This window comes from Malania oleifera, chromosome 7 (genome assembly GCF_029873635.1).
Source record: "Malania oleifera isolate guangnan ecotype guangnan chromosome 7, ASM2987363v1, whole genome shotgun sequence".
Lineage (NCBI taxonomy): Eukaryota > Viridiplantae > Streptophyta > Magnoliopsida > Santalales > Ximeniaceae > Malania > Malania oleifera.
The window spans coordinates 9,040,620-9,066,514 of record NC_080423.1 but is presented as its reverse complement, the minus strand read 5'-3'; the positions used below and the strand labels follow the sequence as shown (position 1 = coordinate 9,066,514).

The window sequence follows — 25,895 nt, the reverse complement described above, 5'->3', positions numbered from 1 at the left end:
GGGAGCTCTAGCTCGGAAAACTAGCAAGTCGACGATATTCTTATACGAAGATCCAGATGCACTATCAGGCCTCCATCAAGGTATGGTTTTGATGAATTAGTATCTTATGCTTTTCTTACTTGTTGTAAAGATTCAACTACCTTTCAAGAGGCAGTGCACGACCAGGAGAAAGATAGTTGGATGGGAGCAATGATTGAGGAGATGAAATCTTTGCATAAGAACCAAACTTGGGACTTGGTGGAGCTTCCAGATGGAAAGAGACTGATAGGGTGCAAATGGGTGTATAGGAAGAAGGAAGCAATTTCAGAAAAGGAAGGAGAAAAATTCAAGACACAGTTGGTGGCAAAAGGATACTCACAGAAGAAAAGAATAGATTATGATGGGATCTTTTCTCCAATGGTACGACATACTTCTATTAGAATTGTGTTGGGGTTGGTAGCTCATTACGATCTTCATTTGGAACAAATGGATGTGAAATGACGTTTCTTCACGGTGACTTGGAGGAACAAATCTACATGATACAACCGGAGGGATTTATTGAATCAAGAAAGGAAAATTTTGTTTGCAGGTTAAAGAAGTCTCTTTATGGGCTGAAACAATCTCCAAGGTAATGGTATAAACGTTTTGATTCCTACATGATCAAAATTGGCTATAAACTATGTGAGTATGATTACTGCGTTTATATGAATAAACTTGAGGATGGTTCTCTTATTTTCTTGTTATTGTACGTCGATGACATGTTGATAGTTGCAAAGGATTTAACTGAGGTGAATCAGTTAAAGGATCTGTTGCATAAGAAATTTGACATGAAGGATCTTGGTTCAACCAAGAAAATACTTGGAATGGAGATTCGAATGAGGAAATTTGGGACATATCAAAGGTCCCCTATACTAGTGATGTGGGGAGTTTAATGTATGTCATGGTATGTACAATTCCAGATTTGGCGCATTCGGTAAGCGTGATGAGCAAGTTTCTCTCTAATCCAAGAAGGCGGCATTAGGAAGCCATTAAATGGATATTTAGATACTTGCGGGGTACATCGGGATATGACATCATGTTCGGCAAGCAATAGAGTTGTCCTACAGTTATGGGGTTTGTTGATGCAGATTATGCTGGAGATATGGATGACAGAAGGTCTACAACGGGATATGTGTTTACCTTTGTAGAAGGACCGGTATGTTGGAGATCCATTGTACAGTCTCTGGTTGAATCATCCACGACTGAGGTGGAATATATAGCAGTTACCGAAACTACAAAGGAAGCTTTATGGCTTACTAGTTTGGTCGAAGAGTTGGGAATACAACAAAATGGAGTGGTGCTGCATTGTGATAGTCTGAGTACTATTTATTTGGCGAAGAATCAAGTATATCATGCTAGAACCAAGCATATTGATGTGATGTTTCACAGGGTTTGGGAATTGATTTCTTCGGGTGAACTTGTGTTAAAGAAAGTTCATACATCTGATAATGCAGCAGATATTCTGACCAAATCTATTACTTCAGAGAAGTTCAAGCATTGCTTGGACTTACTTCATGTCTCCAAGTGATTGAAGGGAGACAAGCCTAAACCTAACGTTTTCAAGTTCAAGGTGGAGCTGATCATATTTTTAGGACTCTCCTAAGGGGCGTATAATCGCCAAGGTGGAGATTGTTATTTGTGGCTCTTATACTTTAAGAAAAGAATGAAGAAGGAAAAACATAAAGGAGGTAGCACAGCAGACTTGTCGACGAGGAGACAGCAAAGGCTTGTCGACGAAGGCTCTAAATTTCGTCGACGAGTAAATACCAAGAGCAAGTGATTTTAGATTTCTGGATTCGTCAACGAAAGCCCTGTGTTTGTTGACGAAGTGTCTTCTTGGTCTCGTCGACGAAGCCTTGCGTTCGTCGACGAGAGACGTTTGGGCTGCGAGCAGTTTTTCAAAATTTTTGAATTTTGAATGTTGGGTGGTTGGGCAAATGGGGGAAAACCTCCGAGAAACTTTTATATATGTTATTCTGGGCATATATAAGTATAGAGTTGATCATTTTGACAAGTGTATTGTGTACATTTTGATTTCTTAGTGAAAAATTTGTGTGTCATTGCTTCCGTGGATGTAAGCTTTGCCGAACAACATTAAATCTTTGTGTTGTCATTCTGATTGTGTATTTTAATTCACTTGTTGTTTTTTATTTCTGTTGTGCATCTTCATTATCCAATCCGACCATTGTCACAACAATTTTATTTTCCGTAATTTACTTTCTGCACCTGTATGTTAATATTTATTACTTTAAATGTTTGATATACTGAGATTGCTTTAAATTGATTGTATATCTATCCAGTAGTTTATCTATCGAATTGGTATGTGTGTTTTAGACAGATCCTAGGTTGTGATATACTACTATTAGATTAGTCATACTTGTGTAGAATTTTTAAATTTCCAATTCAACCCCTTCTTAGGAATACACCTATTCCAACATCTATTGAGGATAATTATAAGGTGTATTTTTTTAAAAAATAAATAAACTAATTAATATAGTTAAAGGTTGGCTTTTTTCTATTTTTGCTTGGACTAAGACTTCAATGCAAATGAATGCGCCCTCATTAACTATCGATTCATTATAGGCCTTGGGAGTTAGGAAAACACCCTTTCTCTAGGGCTAAAGTAGAAAATTGTCGGTGTTCATAGGTAAAGTTTGGAAATATAAATTTTGAAATGAACTTGTCACAGACCGGATTGACTAACCTAACCCTTAAGGAGGCCTTGCCATAGTTGGGTGCTCTGCTTTAGTGCAATTGACAAAGTAGGTAATACCCAAAACAAATGAAAGGAGATCGAGGTCGATAGTTGGCAAGGAACTTCCATAGGGACTTGAGGAATAGAAGGGCTTGTTAGCAAGACTGATTAAACGAGATAAGAAATGCTTGCATTAAGATTTAAAACTTGTCGTCTACTTTCAGGAAATGTTCGGAACAAATAACTTACAATAATACAACGCCGTATTCTCCGAAGATTGAGGGACAGTGTATATTATTATACTAAAAAAATTTAATATAATTTAATATTATATTTTATCTAAATTTACACAAATTAAATCAAAAATGACACTAAAGAAAGGGAAAAAATTCACAAAATACACATTATTACATTTAATTATTAAGAAAAAAAAATAAAACACCAAATCTATAAACAATATTTTAATTCTGTACATTAGTAATCTATAAACATATTAAAATAAATTTTTATTTGCAATAGTATTTAATATAGAAGAAATATACAAATGAAAAATAAATTTTCACCTCCTTTTCCTTTACTTTCTTTTTTCTAAGTAAAATCCTTATTCCAAACACTGTCAAGAATTCTCTAAGAAGCTATTTGTTATTCCCACAAAATATATTTCCTCTTCTTTGGAGTGATCTAAGCTCTCCTACGGAATGATATCTTATTCCTCGGAACAAGTATTCCCATGCATGTTATCTTCGAACCAAATGCCTCAGCTAAGAAAATCAACTCACTTAAAGTAAGCTTTGGATGGCCAAAGCAAAGTACCTAAAGAATCCACTGGAATTACGACGCAAACAAAAAACCACAATTTATATACAAAAAAAGACGCCCCAAAGAAAAACTAATCTTCCGAGAAACGATTAAAAGAAAAAAGAAAGAACTCTACAAACGCATGTCTCAAACAGCATCAAGGCCTCAAACTCAGAAGGGCAGATAAGAAGAAAAGCTACCCATGTAACCCATCACCAGTTTGCCTCACCCTCAGTGTCAGATATATCAAAACCATCGTTCCCATGCTGGACCTGGAGCAGAAAAGAGAAAGTTAATTCAGTATGATGCAGGGCTTCCATCAAAGAAAAGAAAAGCCAAATCCCATCTACTTTTTGTTTCTTTATTGACTTTTTTTTTGTTTTTGGTTTTCTGTTTTTGTTTTTGTTTTTGTTTTTGTTTCTGTTTTCATTTATTTATTTTGTCGAATTGTATGCAGGTGTGGAAGCAAGTGGCAAAATTTTAGATTAGAAGCACCACAATGAGTTGATTTTCTGCTAAGATTAAGATTTTCATACTGAAACAAAGATTATCATATAATTATTACCTGTACAATATAATTTTCTTTTATAAATATTTTTAGTTCTATATGTAATTTCTGTATATAATCTACTGCAAAAAAAAAAAACCATTTGGATGGTTGCATGTGCCACAATAATGTGCCTCGTACAGGCACGAGTGCTTCTCTATCAATAAATAAATAAATAGAAGTAAAGTATTCTCCATGAATCCATAAATATCTCTATACCATGTCAGAAATCAAAGTTTTAAAAAAAAAAAATACTTGTTTACATGTGCATTTGTGTGTGTATTATTTGCTTCATAGTTCATTTGAGTTTAGAGCTTACAGGGCTGAGAACAGCAGAACAATTTTTCTTGAATCAAACGAGGCAGTACGCTTATACTTTCTCCATTTGTTATTAGGTGTCTCATGGACAGTCTCAGTCACAGGTTTATCTGTCAAAATGAAATAAAAATTCTTAGCAGTCACATCGCATAAGTTGCCATTTGTAAACATACTCAAAATGATAGATGCTTTGACGAAATTGCCAGATAGAAGATTTTGAGTACTGTTGACATTGCCCCTTAGACAGAGGGAAAACACCCTACATGGATAAGTTGCCATTTGTAAACATACTCAAAATGATAGATGCTTTGACGAAATTGCATGATAGAAGATTTTGAGTACTGTTGACATTGCCCCTTAGACAGAGGGAAAACACCCTACATGGATAAGTTGCCATTTGTAAACATACTCAAAATGATAGATGCTTTGACGAAATTGCATAATAGAAGATTTTGAGTACTGTCGACATTGCTTCTTAGACAAAGGGAAAACACCCTACATGGATTCTCAAGTCAAGTGAAGGGTGTGAAAGACTAAAAATATGTTAGGATGGTTTCAAGGTAAAAATGTTTTAAAAGGGAAAAAAAAAAAAAATGGAATAGCAAACAGCCCAGAGAGGAAGTCCTACTTCGGGTTGAAACAATCAGATGGGATTAGCAAACATCAGGAATAAAGCCTGGGAGTTCTAAGACTTCCATCTGGGAGACATTTAAAGTCCATCTGGGAGATATTTAAAGTCAGCCCTCTTTCATTGCACTTGATTAACTCATTTAGGAAAAATAAGTATGGGATTCCTGTCTCTACAATCCATATGAAACAGGTAGAATTTCCACGACAGCATTGAAGAATTTAGTGAATTGGGAGTTGGCTAAGCATTGAAACACCTTGGGGGTTTCAAAGGTGTGGAGATGCTCATTAGTTACAAAGGCTTGAGTGTTAGGTTCAGGATAAAAATAAGAAGGCAAATAAAATGGCTGCAGGCAAAAAAATATGGGTACGTTGTTCCGAGAAGATGCAATTGCATTTCAAATTTTATTGTGGCACCACCAGAGATAACTCTTTCCCCCCTTCCCCCTCCTCCCCCCAACACAACAAAGCAAGGTTACCAGCAGGGATGATTGTGATTTGCAGCAATAGCAACAGGTAGTTTTTGTGAAGGAAAAAAAAAATCATATTTACCTAAACAAAAGCAATTACCGAGTACAGGTTATTACCCATTTTCATGAAAGGATAGTTACAAACATGAGCTGATTACACTAAAACCATTCTTAAACCACAAAATTAGCATCAGCTTTCATCAAATGTCATATTCCTGCTAGATGCACCTTTGGAAGCCCTTCTTAGAAAACACTTCCTCAAAGGACTTCCCAGCAAAGAAAGCTCTGCCAAAAGATGATTTGTACAAACCCAGGGTGAAAATGCATGCCATTACTTGAACAGAAAGTTATGCAAAGAGATACCTAAGTTTTTTATTAAAGAAGATTTTTCAAAGACTGCTAGAAATATTGTTCCCAAAGGAACAACAGAAAAATGGTGTGAGTGCATGTACAGATTACCTCTAGACATGAATTTGAGAACCATTAGGCCGTGGCTTATTAAAAGCTGCATCACTTTCCCACCTATTTGTAGGCTAATATGTCTCCGGACTGCCCTATGCAGCTGCTGCAAGCAATGAATATTGTAATTTTGTGAGGATCAGAAACAAAAGGAAGCAAATTCTCTGAGCAGAATGACCATAAGAATAATTCATCCACTGTAAATCCCAGTGAATTTCAAACAATGTAAATGATCCTTCCAATGGCACTTTAGATTTGCTCTTTGAAGAAAGGAGGCTGTATGACTTTTAAATGAGTGAATGGGACTTACATTAAATGCATCCTCGAAATTTGAATTCCCAGGAGTTTCATCACTGGCCTTAGGTTTTTCTAAATTTCCTGCCTCAATATCTACAGCCACAATGCACGAGGAAAAAGGATCTGCACTTTCCATCTGTAAACTGATGCAGTTCTGGCAATTCAATTGGGCATCCAAGCACGTCTGACTACTCAAAGGAATGGGAACTTCTAAGAAGCTTGATAAAGCCAACTGTGATTCACATGGAAGATTAACGGCACTTTGATCAGGCAAGACTGAAACACAATAGACATCTTGTTCCTGCTAAATGCAAAACATAGAATCATTTTAAGTTATGCTAACTCTATATCCTTATTGACTTCCAGATTCCCATTTTAGCATAAAGTAAATCATCCAGAAGAATGAACAAACAAAGAGAAAAAATTTGGGATGTGCAAAATATTGTCACGGATTCTTTAACCCGAAAAATAATGAAAAGGCCAATAAGGAATCTCTTTACATATAAAGCAAAAATAATATTATATATGAAATACAAATAAATGAAGCTATAGTCAAAGGGATGACAGTGGCGGTATGGCATTAAAATAACACAAATTACATCACTGCAATTGCGGTGCTGCTATCATTCAAGGGAAATGTGCAAGATTCAGATTCAGGCACTACCCTCTGTTTTCCTAAAATGATTGAAACTACATCACTAAAGCTCTAAAAATCATGGGTCAGATAGATTGGACACTGCCCACCCTATCACCATCAGCAATTCAGCATTAGCCTGTCAAACTTGAACTCTTGAAAAAAAAAAAAAAAAAAACTCAGCAGGTATTTGAGATTGGGTACGCCCGTGAGTGCATATAAGGGAGAGGGGAGCAAATGGATCTTAGAATTAAATAACAGCAATCTGAAACAAGAAATTTCTGCTTGCAGTTACCCCAATGTGATTGGATTCCATTCAAGTCGGCAGTACACTTGACTCGATATAATTTCCTATTTTTTTCCCCAATTGTGTCCATATCAGGCTCAAACCAACCCCCCAATAGCCAGTAGCGACAATAAAAAAGATGATTGAACATAAGGCACATGGTCACGGCCACTGTCTAGATGGAATAGAAAGGCAATTAGCTGAGAGTCCCAAGACCTGCCTCATCCTCTCACAAATAAAAAACAGATGTTAAAGAGAACTATCTGGAAATCAACAATGCATTATTAGATCAATAGTCTTCTCTCCTTCACCTGCCACCGTCTAAATGGAATAAAAAGGCAATTAGCTGAGAATCCCAAGAACCGCCCCATCTTCTCACAAATCAAAGACAAATTTTGATTTGTGAATTCTGAAAATCAACAGTATGCATTATAAGATCAATAGTCCTCTTTATACAAACACCGCCCAAAAACAAACACACACGCACACACAAATAATAATAATAAATCATCAATAGTAGAAAGATCTTTTCAAAAAAAATATTTGTCTCTAACACAACGCTTTAAATCTATACTCTTAAATGGTACTGAGAAAAAGAAACTCGGGCATTTATAATTTATTCAGGACTCCTAATTCGAAAAATAGAATTTTCTTTAGCTCAAGAACAGAGCCACTGGGACAGGGTTACAACAAAGAGGACAGGACGATAGGCCGAGAAATGAGAAGAAAATCGAAGTGCTTGAGCCTGCAAGCTCACCAAAAGAAACTGAATACAAGGGAGAAACCAAATGAAACTAATCATCCTATGGCTAACCTCTTCCGAATGCCAGACATCAGAATTGGCAAGCTTACTAGTACATGCTTATCTTTTTCCAGCTTCTAAAATGTTTAATTATGAGAAGAAAAAACTAAAATTGCAATCACAATTTTTCCTGCAGTTTCTCGGCAGCCAAACGAAGCATAAAAATCAAAATACAAAACTAAGTAAATTCCAAAAAACAGAGCAATAATATATAATTCTGCAACTTGCGCAGTGACGACGAACGGCATTTAAAAAAAAAAATAATTACGTCCATAATAATGCCAGCAAAATATAAGAAATTCAGAAAACGAACTAAAGATAAGGAACCCGCAGGCATCGTTTGGTAACTCCAAAGTGCTTCCGCTTGCTTTTTGAAAGCAAAAAGGAAAAGTTTTAAAAAATAGCTTTATCGATTTTACTTCTTGAGAAATACATTTTCAAAATGCTGCTATACATTCTCGAACCAAAGAATCAAACTGAAAAAAATAAATGCCAAACCACGTAATACCTAAACTGCGCTGAGTTTAGCGAATTACATCATAAAATAAGGCGTATTTCAAAGAAATTAGAAGGAGAACTAGAGGCCTCACCTCCTCGCAGGCATTGACGGCCATTGCAGAGATGAAAGTGAGATCGTGAGAAGAGACAAAGGGCTCGGGAACTCCAAGATTCGATAGAAAAAAAACGTCTCTAGCAGTAGTAGCAGGAGTAGGTGTGCATTTGGAATCAAGCAAGAGAGAGAGAGAGAGAGAGAGAGAGATGCTATGGTGCCGTCGGAGGTGAACGTTGCATCGGGAGCGAGCGCTTTTTAACTGGCACGATTTGCCAGAAAAGCTTTTGATCTCCACGTTGACGACCACAACGAAAACAAAATTTCTTTTTTCTCCTGACGGAATTGCCCTTGTACTTTCTCCTCAATGACTTCTTAGTACCTTATGATTTCCCAACCCCCCCCCCCCCCACCCCAAAAAAAAAAAAAAAACCCAAATATATTATTTGGATAACGCTTGAATTTTTCAAAATAATATTAGGTAGAGGCATTTCCCAAATATTAAAATTCTAGAATTGAAAAACATTTGCTTATAATTTTTAGAAGATCAACCCAACAAAATTATGGAACCATTTTGACTTAACTTTTTTTTTTTTAATATCAATCACTTAAGTTTTTTTGCAAAAAAAAACTGAAATACCGAATATTATAGTCCTAATAGAGATGCACGTATTTTTCACTCAACTCTATAATAATTTTTTATTAAAAAATAAGTATATTTTTTATTGCATTTTCTTTCATTTAGCCATGACTTACCCCATATATAATTTTAGTGAAGAACATATATTATTAGTCATAAATATGCATTTTGCTGAGATTTTTTGTCCTTATATCCTAAATTATGAAATAAAAATATTACAATTTTAATTTGTTTTTCCATCATAACCTTATTTTAAGCAAACAAAGCACATGTTAGCAATTGAAAATTTGAGCATTTTTGTTATGATATTGTCTGCATCGAAAGGAATGTTTATAAGTTATATGTAGAATCTTTAACGGACATACGCACACTACACAAATTTGTAAGAATAACTTTTAAAAAGGAAATGACAATATTTTTATGAATGCGAATAAAAAAAGATTAGAAAAAAAAAAAGCCTTTATTAATAACACACGGAAACATATCATCATATCAGATGCCGAATTCAAAATAAAATTCACAGCTTTTTGAATTACGAAAAAATTTAAAATTATTCTACCCTAATAAATTTCTTTGACCCAAAAAAGGGTAGCAAAAATATAAAGCACCATGTGTGGTAAGCATTTCTTATTGAGAAAAAAAAACGCGTAAAACCATCATCAAATAGTTTTCCTTTTATGGTATAATAAATATTGGAAAAAAGTCCAACAGCATATTTTAAAAAAAAAAAAAAAAACTATAAAAGTCATTTGTGCTTAAGTAGTTATAAAAAGTCACAAAAAGGACTCGTATGTATCGACCTCGGGATAAGTCAAATCTCAACGGTAAAGTATTTTAAAAAAATGTGACAAATACAATGACATTCTATATAGGTTTTACATACAATTCAAATATTGAAAAAAAAAAATGATTGCAGATATCTCAAGTGTATATCTTATTGAATAGAGTTCATTAGCCCTAAAGAATCAGGTGTATTTATAGTATGGTCATAGATTAACTCTATATGTTTGTATATAAAGTAAAGCAGTAGTCTTAAAAAAAAAGCCAATAAATTACTTTAACTAAGCGGATTCCCTCCTTCAAAAGAGGAAAACTGCTTTTAAAATAAGTTTAAATTAGGACAAAATATGATTATACAAAAGAGGATAAAATTCCTTAAAAACGAGCATGTCTTCATACAAAAGATAAAAAAAGATAAAAACGAGAGAACAATACCAGGAAAAAAAAAATTCTTAAGTAAAAAAAGAAAACGAGAGAAGATAAGAAGATAGTGTCTTCAGTCAAAAGGAAAAAAAAATTAGTAAAAAAGAAAGGATGAAGAAATTCAATAAAAAAAAAAATCAAAGAAGACGTCATTGACAATAAAAAAGTACAAATAAATAAATTAATTAATTAATAAATCTTACCTTCCAAATTCGCCCGTATTAATATTTCTTTATTAAAGTTTTCAACATGGCATTATCAATGGTTGGATTCCAATTTAATCAACTAATGTGATCTCCCAAATGAATCAAATGGTGTAAAACTTAAATTGGCAATGCTAGCACAAATTAGGGTTTAAATTTCTTTGCTATTATAATATTAATTAGGGTTTGAATCTCTTTGCCAAATTTAATTGCCAATATGATAGCAAGTCTATGGCCCTTAATTACACTCCATGCTCATAAAAAACAAGTCTTTTAATTCATAAATTTCAATGGACCCATGCAAATATTTTATGTATTTATACATGATTCAACAATTTAATTAAAATTATAGTTATGACCAAAAAACGCATTCATAAATTTGATTAGCTAATAAGTAATTATCAATCTAGAATCAACTTTGAAACAATATTAAAACCAACCAACTTTAAGTTGCAATTAAAATTTTCAACCACCACTCCTTGACATTTTTAATGTGTTGTTACTTTTAAGGTCTTAAATAAATTAAATTTCGATTGACTATTATCCCGATTTTTTTAACAATTATTTGGATTAATTAGTTTTTGGATAGGAATATTTAGTTGTGAAAATAAATTTTATTTAAGAAAAAAAAATGCAAACTTCTTTTGAATTTTAAAAACTGTTAGGTCTCATTTTGAGATTCAGTAAAACGATACGGACCACCTTTGAACTCCAAAAAGGAAAATTCTGTTCATCACAATAAATATAATACCACAAGAAAGAATCATACGGGATGTGTCATTCTTGATTGGTTAGAATTCATTGAGTGGGAAAACAGTTGTATGACTTCAATATTCAAGAGACCTCCCACTCCACGTATCCATGTGTCTGTTTTTTAAATGTTAGACATGTGACAAATTGGTCCTACATCATTAATATTAGAAGGAGACCTATTTTCAATGAGTATATAATTTAGGAAACAGATACATGAACATGTGGAAGGAGAGGTCCCTATATAATTTCTCCAATAGAATAATGTAATGCCACATGCTTGTGACTCTTTTGTAATGACCAGTAAAAGTCAACTTCAAAAACATTCACATACTAGATATGTAATTTTGATGACACTAATAAACCTAAACTTAACAGTAAACTAAAGGAGAGGAATTCAAGTATCCTAGAAATTAAATGTTCAATGAGATCTATTGAATTTTGAAATATCTTACAAAATTTGCGTCATTTTGTCAAATTTCCATATGGGTTCATGAAAATTTTAAAATCTTAAGGTTTTATTTTGAATTTAAAAATATGAGAAAAAAAGGAAAAGAAAATATGGAGGAATCCATTTTTTCTTGTTTGGTTATCAAGAAAAGTAAGAAAGAAAACATAAAATATATCAAATCAATTAATAAATCTTTTTTTATTTTTCTTAATTTTTAATTATATTAGAATAAATTTTCATTTTTTAGCATTATTTGGTATAATGAGAAAATATATTTTAAAAAAAAGAATTTGTTTTATATTTTCCTTTTCTTTCTTTTTTATTTTTTTATCAAAATCTTTTATCAAAGAGATCCTATCAAACCTAGGATAAGCTCAAATGTCTTTTACCCTTTTATTTTTTATTTTTATTTTCACCTCATTTTAAAATTTTAAACATTTATATCAAAACATTTTCAAAAAAAAATTATTTTTATGTAAAATGTTCAAAAATTTGAAAATTAAAAATAGGAAATGAATCTCTTAACATTTTAATAATTTCCAAAAAATTCACGAATTTGAAAATACCCAATGGGGATTGAATAAAAATATGGAGGGCATATTGGGCAAAGATGCAACAAAAGATGGCAAGATCAAGCTGTACTCGATTTGTCTGGTTGCGATTATACTTGCATGTGAGAGGCAGAAGGGGTCACAGAGAGAGAGAGAGAGAGAGAGAGAGAGGGTCACGGGTTTCTGCACTGTTGAGAGATCATCTGCCTGTGACTCCTTTCACTGTCCGTTTTATTCATATTTGGTGTCGTTTTTGGCCAAGAGCGGTCTTCGGGCTGGCCACCCCTTCTATTCACAGTAAAACGACATCGTTTGAGCTTCCAACGTTTTGTATTGTCTTGTTCCTCTTGGATTTTGGCCCCCTCCACTCGCATTATAATTTGGTTTTTTCTTCTAAAAAATTATAAATAAATAAACAAGGTCCGTTGGATGAATTTTATATATATATATATATATATATATATATATATTTCTTATTTTAATTTAATAAAGATAAAAAACAAGTCACGTGAATTGAAATAGAAATTATAAAATCGAGGTGAAATCGGTCATTATTTAAACCTTTGCAGCATTGAAGGTTTTATTGTCTTTTTACAAAAAAAAAAAAAAACTTACCATTATATGAGCATGAGTTGTAGAGTTATGTGTCGGAATTTGAGACCAACACGTGTCGTACATGCAAGTTCAAATTATGTATATGGTTATACGATCAGACCGGACAACACATAGGTCTCTCAATTTGTGTATCCTTTCTTTAATGCAATTTCCTTTTTTGGTTTTGGTTTATGATTTCGTTTCGAAAGTAAAGCATTTCTTGTACCATAGTGAAAAATACATAGCTAAAATTGGGTATGTAATAAATGTAGGTAAAATTGAATATATGTACCATAAATACAGGTAATAAGTAATAATATTATTTACCCTCACGGGCATGGAGCGGTGGAAAGACATCAGTACGTAAGGAGCATTGGGGGTTCAATTCGAGGTAAATACACTCACGGAACTAGCGGTACTTATGGATGGTGAGAATTTACTTTGTGAGCCAACGGGGACCGTGAATGATAATAGAGATGTATTCCGGGGGTCGGGTTGGCCGAACATCCAATTGATGCACGGAAGTCGTGTCCACATTCTTGACTTTACCTAATCAACGAGACCTAGGGGGAGGACGCTGATTCGTAAGTTTGGTGCCGCACCAGGAGGTCTGAAGGGCTTGTTGGTGGCTGAAGTTCCTAAGTAATAAAAAAATATATAATAATATTATTTAGTTAGTAGTTTTATATTTTAATCTATTTTTTTTCTCGGAAAAGAAACTATGAAAAATCAGCTTCAGCTTAACAACAGCAACAGCAACAGAATTATATCTAGTGCAACAACAGTTTAACAGAATAATAACCAAATTGATTCTTCATCCGTATAGTAGCAACAGCAAACTAATTTTGTTTTTTTTTTGTTAGTTAATTAGTTTTCTTTATTCAGCTTCATTCGTTAAGCTAAATGTATATATACATTCTTTTGTACTGTTATTTTAATTCAATTGAATGAAATCAGTTTTCCTCATCAAGAGTCATTTCTTATATGGTATCAGAGCATCTTGTTCTTCATTGTTCTCTTTTTCGAGTTCTTCTTCTTTAGTTACTGTGTTCTACAAGCTTCTTCAATGGTGGAAACAGCAGCCAATACTTCCAACACAGAGGCTTCATCTTCTTTGCAAGATTCATATAATATTGGTGATCCTCTGTTCTTGCATCCTAGAGAAAATCCTGGAGCAATTCTTACTTCTCAACCATTGATTGGGGAAGCAAATAATCCTGCCTGGGCAAGATCAGTAAAGAAATCTCTAATTGCCAAAAACAAGTTAGGATTTATTGATGGATCATTAACCATTTCTTCACCATTGGTGAATTCTCCAAATGCTATTCAAGCATGGGTTCGTGCTGATAATATGGTAAGTACATGGATCATTAATTCTGTTTCACCAAAGCTTCAAGGTAGTATTATATATAGAGATACTGCTTTAGAAATCTGGATTGATCTTAGAGACACTTTCAGTCAAGGAAATGGGACCAAGATCTTCAATATTCAGAAGCAGATTGCTGAGATTCATCAGGGAGAGATGTCACTCACTGAATATTTCACTCAGCTCAAGATTTTGTGGGATCAATTGCAGAATTTGAACCCATTTTCTCAGTGTGGTCAGTGTGTGTGTGGAATTAATCAAAACGTACAGAATCTTCAAGTTAAGGAGTCCACTATGAAATTTCTCATGGGAGTGAATGATATTTTTTCTCAAGTAAGAACTCAAATTTTATTAATGGATCCTTTGCCTTCTGTTAATAAGGTGCATTCTTTGTTTATTCAAGAAGAAATGCAGAGGTCTGTACATAATGTTGTTAAAGTTGAATCTATTGCTCTAGCAACCAAAAATTTCGAAACCAATTTTAAAGGCAAAGAAAGGCCCTTATGCACTCACTGTGGAAAGTTAGGTCATACCATCAACAAATGCTATAAGCTGCATGGTTTTCCACCAGGTTTCAAGTTCAAGAACAACAAATATGCCACTGCTCATCAAGTTTCATCTAAAATTGACTTCGTTCAAAGGAATAATTCTATTGGATTTAATGATTCTGCTTCATCTCAATCTGTTTCTCAAGCTCCAGCTTTCACTCATGATCAATATCAACAACTTTTGACACTAATTGGTTCTTGTTCTTCTTCACAATTGCCTAAAAATTCAGAACTCCATGCTGCTAATGCTGTGACTGGTCCATCAAATGTTGTTGCAGGTAATTGCAAGCATTCTGTTCTTTCTGCAAAAGCTGTTGACAGAAAAGCATATAATCTTCATACATGGGTTATTGACACTGGTGCAAGTGATCATATAGTGTGTTCCATTCAGTTATTAACTTCTTATACTGAGGTCTCACATACTACGGTGAAGATGCCTAATGGAGAAGCAGCTATTGTTACACATATTGGCAACATTCAACTTTCTTCCCACATAATTCTTCACAATGTTCTTTGTGTACCTTCTTTTGATTTTAATCTTTTATCAGTTAGTGCATTAACCAAATCTCAACCCATATGTTTTGTTTTTCTGTCACAATTCTGTTTTCTACAGGACCTTACATGTTGGAACACGATTGGAATGGGCAAAATGCATGATGGTTTGTACTTACTACAAGCTTCGAGTCTTTCTCAAGCCATTGCATTTTTTCCTAATCAGAATCTTAAGGCTTTCTCTACTGCTTGTTCTTCTTCTCTTTCTTCGAATGTATTTTCACTTTGGCATTCAAGACTTGGACATCCTTCTGATGTAAAAATTCATTCTTTGAGCAGGTGTTTTACCTTTTCTTAAGAACTGTTGTAATAAAACTTGTATTGTGTGTCCTTTGGCAAAATAGAAGAGAATTCGTTTTCCTTTCAATAACAATAAATGTGCTTATCCTTTTGATCTTGTTTATATGGATGTTTAGGGTCCTTTTTCTGTTTCAACCTCTAATGGTCACAGATATTTTCTTACTATTGTTGATGATGCTTCTAGAGCAACTTGGGTTTTCTTACTCAAAAATAAATCTGAAGTCAGATCACTCATTGAATCTTTCTATCATATGATTCTTACTCAATTTGATACTAAGATCAAATCCATCAGAACAGCCCAGAATTTTGTTTTAATAATTTTTACAGCTCCAAAGGAATTATTCATCAACTGAGTTGTGCTTACACTCCACAACAAAATTCAGTTGTAGAAAGAAAGCATCAACACATACTAGCTACTGCTAGAGCATTACAAATTCAGTCCAATGTTCCTCTTTCTTTTTGGGGTGATTGTGTCCTCACTGCAGTCTATTTAATAAATAGACTTCCATCTCCTTTTTTAAATCATAAAACACCCTTTGAACTTCTATTTCACAAACCTCCTTCTTATTCACGTCTTAGGATTTTCGGTTGTTTGTGTTATGCTACCAATCTCAGTCCTCATAAACATAAATTTACTCCTAGAGCCAGAAAGTGTGTTTTCCTGGGATATCCCATCAATGTCAAGGGTTATAAACTCTTTGATCTTGATTCTCATACATTCTTTTTATCTAGGGATGTTGTCTTTCATGAGTCAAGTTTTCCATTTGCTTCAAATGATTCTTTTACATGTGATAATCTCATTCCTTTACCTATTTTTCCTTTCATTCCCTATTCTGAATCTCCAGTTGTTTCTTCTCCTCTTTTACCTCCTTTTAATGACACCATTGTTCCCATTCATCAGGACCTTGATGATAATATTCATGATTTTCCTGATATACATGGTGTTTCTAATACATCTAATCAGCCTATTGTTCTTAGAAGATCTACTAGGCATTCTAAACCACCATCTTATCTTGAGGCTTATCATTGTAATCAAGCTCAATCAGCTTCTACTTCAAAATCTTTCTTAACATGATTCATGTACTTCTCATCCCATTCAGTCTTATTTGTCTTACAATAATTTGTCTCCTTCATAAAAATTTTTTTGTTGTGCCATCTCTTCCATTTCTGAACCTATCTTTTATCATCAAGCTACTGGTAATCCTAAGTGGTAGGCAGCCATGGATGCTGAGATTTCAGCTTTGGAAGCTAATAATACTTGGACCATAACTTCTTTGCCACTAGGTAAGAAGCCCATTAGTTGTAAATGGGTATATAAAGTGAAATACAATTCAGATGGTTCAGTTGAGAGGTACAAAGCCAAGCTGGTTGCCAAGGGTTTTACCCAAAAGGAGGGACTCGATTATCTTGACACTTTCTCCCCAGTTGCTAAGATGGTATCTGTCAAAACTCTACTTGCTGTGGCTGCTGTGAAAGGCTGGTTTCTCAGCCAACTTGATGTCAACAATGCATTCCTTCATGGAGATTTGAATGAAGAAGTTTATATGTCTTTTCCACCACGTTTTCATAGCAAAAGGGAGCAATATCAGATTGTTCACAGCCAGGGGGAGTAGGTTGTTCATAGCCAGGGGGAGCAGCAAACTCACTTGGTTTGTAAGCTCAATAAATCACTCTATAGGCTTAAATAGGCTTCTAGAATGTGGTTTTCTAAGTTTTCAAATGCCTTAATTGATCTTGGCTTTGTTCAATCCAAGGCTAATTATTCTTTATTCACTAGGCAACAAGGAGATTCATTTATTGTGTTGCTAGTGTATGTTGATGATGTTCTCATAGCAAGCAATGATCAAAAGGGAGTTAAAGATTTTAAAATACTGTTAGATCAGAAGTTCAAGTTGAAAGATTTAGGGAGTTTGTGATATTTTCTTGGTTTGTAGGTAGCAAGAACAGCTAAGGGCATTTTCTTGTGTCAAAGGAAGTATGCTCTAGAAATTTTGGAAGATGTTGGCTTACTAGGATGCAAACCTGCAAAAGTTCCTATGGATCCTACTTTAAAACTTAGCAAACATGAAGGTGATGTGCTGAATGATCCAAGTCAATATAGAAGATTGGTTGGCAGATTGTTATACTTAACTATTACTAGGCCTGACATTACATTTGTTGTTCATAAGCTCAGTCAGTTCATGGCACAACCTAGAAAGCCTCATTATGCAGCTGCTCTTAAGGTACTTCATTACATAAAAAATGAACCAGGGAAAGGAGTATTTTTTTCTGCAAAATCAGAACTACATGTCAAAGGATTCAGTGATGCAGATTGGGCATCATGCTCAAAGTAAAGAAAACAGGGTTTTGTATTTTCCTTGGTGATTCATTGATCTCTTGGAAATCAAAGAAACAAGCTACTGTGTCAAGATCTTCAGCTGAGGCAAATTATAGAGCTATGGTTGTAGCAACTTGTGAAATTGTGTGGATTCTTTATTTGCTAAAAGATTTGCAGATTAAACATGATAGAGAAGCAATATTGTTTTGTGATAGTCAATCAGCCTTGCATATAGGATCCAATCCAGTTTTTCATGAAAGAACCAAACATATAGAGGTTGATTGTCACATTGTAAGGGACAAGATCTTGGCTAAAGTAATTAAACTGAATCATGTAAGAACTCATTGTCAATTGGCAGATTTATTAACCAAGGCATTGGGTTACAAACAATTTTTAGAATTGTTATCCAAGATGGGACTGATTAACATTTGTTCTTCATCAATCCATCTTAAGGGGGAGTATGAAAAATCAGCTTCAGCTTAACAACAGCAGCAGCAACAGAATTATATCTGGTGCAACAACAGTTTAACAGAATAATAACCAAATTGATTCTTCATCCGTATAGTAGCAACAGCAAACTAATTTTGTTTTTTTTTTTGTTAGTTAATTAGTTTTCTTTATTCAGCTTCATTTGTTAAGCTAAATGTGTATATACATTCTTTTGCACTGTTATTTTAATTCAATTAAATGAAATCAGTTTTCCTCATCAAGAGTCATTTCTTATAGAAGCAATGACGGTATTTGGGTAATAAGCATCGGCTAACTCTGTGCCAGCAGCCGCGATAATACAGAGGATGCATAGTTTTATATTTTAATCTATTTCAATGACTCAGTGTACAATGAATCTTATCGAATAATATTTACCTTTAATTGTGTTCAACTTCCATGGCCTTATAAATTTTAATCTATTCATTTGAACCAATTCTTAAGAAATAAGTTTTAAATTTATCGATAAAAATTATCAAAATGTTAATCTAATTAATTAAGAAACGTTGATCCTAAATTCCTAATAATTAGGTAGTAAAGAGGTTCTTATTTAGAGAATTATATAGTTGATGGTGCATAAAGTGTCTAAGGAAGTTTAAGAAAAACGTAGATATTAGTAGGATTTAGAAATAATAATTAGGTGGCCAAAGTTTAGGCATAAAAATATTATTAAGAATGTTTAAGACTTTGTTTGGAATTTGGAACTTGAAAAAAAAAATTTAAAACATTTGAAAAAATCTAATCTAACTTAAGCATAAGAATGAAAATTATTAATTCATCAAAAGATGCATAAAGAAATAAAATGTACGTACAAATTGAATGGATCTTTTACAATCTTACAAAAAATTAATCAGTCTAGAATTGCAATATTTGTGCCACATATACCCTTTAATTTGAACTTTTCTATATTTTTTATTGTTCTGATCATTTCAATTTTAACTAAATTTTTAGGTTTTAAATTTATTTATTTATTTATTTGCTATTTGAAATTAAGAATTTTGCTATTTGGGTTTGAAATTTACAATTAAAAAGGAAAAATAACAAATTACATATTTATCCCTCACTTTAAAAGGAGTAGGAGGGTTCCAAGTTAGGGAAAACAAAAATTAGTGGCTAGTGGCCAAGCAACAAACAAATGGGAAGGAAGGGGGGAGAGCTGTTGGGTTTTGTGGAGTCTAATTGCATTTGATTCAGATAATGACCTGATGTTAGAGATTTCTATCCTAAGACTTAGTCCTTGGAGCGAAGGCTTGGGCTGAGCCATGCTCTTGAGAAAAAAAATTTTGGGCCCGTTTTGTTGCCCACTGCTGTGCGTAGGATATAAAGTCGCTATTATGGTGATTAGGGTTAATCAACCATCGCATTTATTGAGAGTGCGAGAGAGAAAAATATTATACTGCCGCACTCTTTGTATTTTTCTCCTGATTATAGTGAAATCCTTACAACTCCGTAGACGTAGGAAAAATTACCGAACCACGTAAATATTGTCTTGTGCGTGTGATTGTTTTCTTTGACGTGGTAGTGATTTCTCTATTTTTTGTTTTCTCACAGGATTTGGGAATTTCGTGTTAATTCCAGCTGCCCCTCCGGCCCCCCTTCGAATTCGTCTTTGGGTATTAAAAGATGTAAGACAAAGTCAATAGGTTGGGGAAATAAAGGAGGTATCTCCTAATTAAAGGAGGGGGAAATGAAGGGATATAATCATTTATTATCATATAGCCCCCTATATGTAGTAACCCGAATCTAGAAAATAAAATAAAAATAAACAAATAAAGGAGAAAAAAAAAAAGAAAACAGTGAAGGAAAGGACAAAACCGTCGACGGTTTGGGGAACCCCAAACAAAACCGTCGACGGTTTCCTCTAGAAAGGCTCTCGGTATTCTCTAGCTCAGGTTTTCCGTCAACGATTTCAGGGTGACCAAAAAAATCGTCGATGGTTTTCTGCGAGGACAGCTCACTTATAAATAGATCTTAGGTTTTTTTTTTTCTTTTCAAAATTTCGTCCTCTCTCTCTCAACCCTAAATCTCTCTCATCTGTCTCCCTCCTCTAAGCCTCCTGGTAGTTCCTAGGTACTCCATGATCCCCTTTCCCTCTTCCCGACACTTAGGTTGACGATCCTCAATAGATTTGAGTGGCTAGGGTTTCTATTTTTTCGTTCGTTTCGGGTTGTTTTCGAAAAAAAGGTAAAGGGAATAAAATTATACTAGTTTTTTGATAAGTTAAACTGGATAATTTCGAGTATTTGAATCATATATTTATAGTATGACTTTCTGAACGGTTTAGGTAAAGGAAATTAATGGTTTTTTATCATAAATCAGATTTGGGGAAAAATTGTGTGGCATGAGAATAACTTTTCATAATTAACGGGTTGTACATACTGTTCGATTGTGAATACTGTTTGCTTGTGAATACTGTCTAGTTGAGAATATTGTCTAGCTGTGAACACTGTTTGTTGGTGAATACTATTTGGTTGTATTATTTCTTGTTTGGGTGAATACTATCTGTTGTGAGCATAAACATACAATGAAATACGTAGCTGCCCTACATAGACCACGTACAATGAAGTACGCAGCTGCCCTATGTGGGCCATGTATAGGGTAGTACGCAGTAGCTCTATGTGGGCCACATATTGAGATATACACAGTAGCCCTATGTGGGCCACATATAGGGAGGTACACAGTAGCCTTATGTGTGCCACGCACTGAGATATACGCAGTAGCCTTGTGTGGGCCATGTTCTAGGTAGTACGCAGTAACTCTATGTGGGCCACGTACTGAGATATACGCAGTAGCCCTATGTGGGCCACGTATAGGGAAGTACGCAGTAGCTCTATGTGGGCCACGTACTGAGATATACACAGTAGCCCTGTGTGGGCCACGTTCTGGGTAGTACGTAGTAGCCCTACGTGCACCACATACTGAGAAGTACGCAATAGCTCTATGTGGGCCACATACTGAAAATGATGGTAGTTGGGGAATGAAGCGAGTAGAATTCTGTGTGAATGTGAATTGAATGGAATGTACTGAATCTTGTGTGGATGTGTGGTGATGTATGTAAATACATGGATTTCTAGAATATGATTGATATTGGATTGTGTGTGAATACTGGTATGTGAATATTATTACATGAATATTTATGGCAAAGTAAATCTCTTTGCCTGAGGGCTTACTGAGTAAAGTGAGTGCCCTGATTTGTATCAGTTGTAGCTGCACCCGAATTAAAGGGTATGACTACAAACGGTATTAGAGTAAAGGGGCGTTACATGTATGGACGTGTAAATTCCTCAATCCTCGGGAACTTTTGCTATAAATATTGGTTGTATGTGTGACTACGGACTGTGTGTGTGTGTATCCTGTCAATTAATCTTGATTATTAAAATAGTTATAATTTTTATACACTAGAACTTATCTGCCACACACTGTTATAGTTTATTTCTTCCTTACTAAGAGGTGTCTCACCCTAGCGAATTATTATCTTTTCAGGTCCTTCAGGTGATCAAGCTTAGAAAGTTTTGGGGCAGGATTTAGAATTTCGGTAAATTGTGAGTGGTTGCAAGAACTAATATATGTATAATTATGTTTTTAAATGTTGGTTATGTAATAAGAATAATATGGATAGATAGGTACACTTTTGGATATATAGTATATATTACTCTAGTATTTCTTTTGAGGTTGTTTAATTATTTCACTGCATGAATGGTATCAGAGACGGTGAATGGTCTCATCATACCCTGAGCTCTGCCTGGCGGGTTTGAGGTGTGACACTAACCCCCTATTGATTTGGGGGAGGGGGTGTATTTCCTTAATGGGGCAATTAACCCCTTGAGTCTTGGGGATCCTATAAAAGGATCAAACTAGGAGGTGATGAAAAAATAAGATCAATGGTTGTGAGTGAGTGAGTGTGTGTGGAGGGGGGAAGAGAGAGAGAGAGAGAGAGAGAGAGAGAGAGAGAGAGAGAGAGAGAGATGTGTGTATTCATGAAGGAGTTGGCGGCGGCAAAGACAAAAGCCCAATGTTCAACCCTTGATGCTTGAGCAAGAGACCATGCACTACTTTGTAAAGACAAACTCATGAGGTTGGGGCCAAGAAAAGAACTCTTGAGTAGTAGAGGATTGGTTATAATCAAGGATCTTAACCTAATCAGCCCTACAATAATTAGTTAAGTCAAAGTTTGTGGAAGGTCAAAGTACTATGTCAAAGGTGACACAACCTTTAAGATAACAAAGTATGCATTTCAAAATTTACCAATAATGAAGAATAAGACAATGCATGTGTGTAAGTATAGATAGACTTTATTCGCAGAAAAGATATATCAAAACCGGTGATGGTTGCATATTGAAAGGCACCCTTATGAAACTATGGTAGATAGCAACATCAGTCATGAGGTCACTAATAAACTAATATATAAAAAAAAATCAAATCTTGAGGCAAAGATGAGACGTGTTCAACACCATCTACGTGAATGAACTAAACGACATAAGGAGAAGATGTAGGCTAGAAGAGTAATATAATGAACTTCAACACCAAGAAAATTTGTGAAATCATAGAGGTCCTTAAGAAAAACATTAGTGTCTAAGCTTGGGCAAGCAACTAAATGTAGTTGGAATCATCTTCTATAAATTTGATATCATCAAGACCAAATAAAATTGTAGTGGAGGCGTTCAAGTGTTGAATAAACAATGGTGACTCAAAAGAGGAGGTTGAACACTTGAACCCCAAACTTAAGACGATCTTAAAGTTAATAAAATGATCCATGATACAAAGACAGAAAACATAGTATTATGTTTTTTTTACTACAAATCTGGATGGATGAAAAATGGCCAACTCTTTAAACAAAATGCTATTGAAATTGCCATTATTGATATCACTTTGTGTTGAAACTCCATTCTTGAGATAAATAAAAAGAGAGCGCTACAAACAAATTGTAGCTAAATATGCCCTTTGACCTAAAAAAAACACTATCGAGCCTCCTACCAACAATTCATCAATGACATTTTCAAGAAGCTTCTAGGGGAAACTATGAAAATGGATGACATGCTTGCAAAAAGTAGGAAAGTAGTGGATTATGTGGTTGGCCAAAGGATCACATATAAATTTTAAATGAAGTTTAACTAAAGTTGAACACTATTATATGCTCATTTGGCATATGATAAAGAGAAATTTTAGTATTCATGCATGGTAACTATAACAGAGATATATATTGAAACACACGTGAAGAAGATGTAAGCTCTAGTGGAAATATAGTCCTATAGGAATAAGGAACTTTAGAGGCTCACAAAAGAGAATAACCACCTTGAGCATGGTTGTATCTTAAGACACATAAAATATTTATTATTCTTTAGAACACTTATAGGATCATGGGGTTTTACTTGAAAAAAAAATGGACACGAAAAAGCTTTCCACTTGCTAAAGAACTATTTTGAATCTCCACCTCAATTGACAAAACTACAAGATAGGGAAAAATTGTTTCTATCATTAGCTAAAGGAAGATGGAATTAGGAAACTTGTGTACTACACAAGTTGGGTACTAAGGGGACTAAATGAAATTATCCTCCTAGAGAGAAGTTTGTGTACATAGGCCCACTCTATAGTGGCTTAAAATCCAGTACGATAGATTCAAGTCCATCAAATTGCAATTTTTTTTTTTTTTTTACTAAAATCAAGTGTTTTGAAGGATGATATAATGATTGATAGATCTAATATATAGAACTTGACATGCAATATTATTGGTTCCAACGTACTGCAAAATGCTGAAGTATTTACAAAATTTGTAGCCAAGAAAACATTTCCCAACGAAACTTTGAGTAGTATAAAAGTACTTCATGGAAACTATAAGTTAATGGCATTTCCATCCATAGCAGTAGTAGAGAAAGACTTGTCATTAGTTCACCAAAAGGGTAAAATCTTGTACTTCTTAAAGTAATTAATGCCTACCACCAACAATAAAGAGTATAAGGACATAATTTGGGAATGAAACTCACCTATAAGGTGGGTGTGGACCAAGTAGAGGCCCTTAATAACTCACATTGTATGCTAATCACAATAGGTAACAAGAAGCAAGGCAAACTAGCCCAAGTGCAAAACTATGGGTTCTAAGGTCCGATTACAAATATAGCTCACTTACAACATAAGGTGACAAGCTTATATGAGATTTAATTATCAATCCACCAAATATCATAACTTAAAGCCCTTAATATAACAAACATAAGCTTATGGAATCATAACCCAACATGGTCCCTTAAAAGCATTATAAAATTAGGAGTCTAAGAGCAAAAGTAGTTGTGTAGTCCATTTCCCTTATCCTATTTCTCATCACCCTTCTAACTTATATTGACTAGTGTCTTGAAAATCAAAGAGATCTTCCTTAATATTGAAGGAACTAAAAACACAAGCCCTTGATTTTCAGGAAAGAATCCAGGAAAACAACAAGCTGTTATTCTGCAGCTGATTTTCAGGAAAGCTGCTCCTACAACTTACTGAAAATCAAAGAGATCTTCCTTAGGAAGCTTAGCCTAATTTCTTTATTATACATGAACCAATTTTTCATGACTTGGTTGAAAGATTACACGAATCAATCTCTTGCAGCTTGATGGGAAACTTGATGACAACACAAACAATGACAATTTTCCTTTTGTCATTTCCTCGGTCTTGTTTGGTTGCACAAAGTAAAAACAAAATAGTCAAGTTTCACTCTTTACCCACATTCTTCTTTATTCAAGAAAGAATAAGTCCCCTTTCCACTCTAGCTCCAAATACACTATTAATTTTGGTAAAAGAACTTTCTTCTTCATCTTTCATGATAAGAGACATCCATCAAGCCCTCTTGTATATTCTTTATCATTAGCTTTCTCTTCTTACTTCAATTTTCTGCCTAATGAAAGGAAATATATATATTCTTTTTTTTTTTTTAAGAACTAAACCACTAAAAGTGGAAAACAAACAAAACTCCAGAAGATAACATAAAATATCATGAGTGCAAGAAGAAAAACCCAACAAATCCAATCGAATCATTCTCCTGACTTACTGAGAAAGATCATCCTAACAACTATATGATCGAGAAATACCAAATTCACCCTATTTGGAAAAGAAATCTGCAATTTTATTTGTCTCCCTGTAAACATGTTCTACTTTGAACTCTATGTCTCTCAATGCTAACATAAGTTTTTCTCATAATTCCTATAAATTTCAAGCCGAATACTTCTCAGAATTTATCCTTTGAATCAACAAAGCAGAGTCTATAACTTCTTCTATACAACTACTGCTTCTGCTGACTATCTGCCCTTCATAAATCATAACTACTCTATAGAATTCAATCAACAATGAATCCCCACCCATGTTTATTAATACATGTTGGCAGGTTTGAAGGACTTCTTAACTGGAGATGTGATCGGAATGGGAAGGTTGTGTCCCAACGCCAATGGCCTCCAGGCCCC

General features: G+C 34.3%; 2 protein-coding genes across 2 annotated transcripts; one reads left to right on the top strand and one right to left on the bottom strand.

The window, feature by feature from the left end:
- Positions 1 to 3,475: 3,475 nt before the first annotated feature.
- LOC131159545 (uncharacterized) lies at positions 3,476 to 8,636 on the bottom strand. Its single transcript, XM_058114557.1, has 6 exons — positions 8,542 to 8,636; positions 7,461 to 7,558; positions 6,243 to 6,530; positions 5,933 to 6,038; positions 4,378 to 4,486; positions 3,476 to 3,783 (listed from the first exon to the last, which is right to left on the bottom strand). Exons 2-6 carry the CDS (start codon positions 7,518 to 7,520, stop codon positions 3,708 to 3,710), a joined length of 639 nt encoding a protein of 212 aa, XP_057970540.1. The 5' UTR covers positions 7,521 to 7,558; positions 8,542 to 8,636; the 3' UTR covers positions 3,476 to 3,707.
- A 5,323-nt stretch (positions 8,637 to 13,959) lies between these two features.
- Positions 13,960 to 16,734, top strand: LOC131160741 (uncharacterized). Its single transcript, XM_058116621.1, has 4 exons — positions 13,960 to 15,324; positions 15,421 to 15,615; positions 15,776 to 15,853; positions 16,561 to 16,734. Exons 1-4 carry the CDS (start codon positions 13,960 to 13,962, stop codon positions 16,732 to 16,734), a joined length of 1,812 nt encoding a protein of 603 aa, XP_057972604.1.
- Positions 16,735 to 25,895: the final 9,161 nt, after the last annotated feature.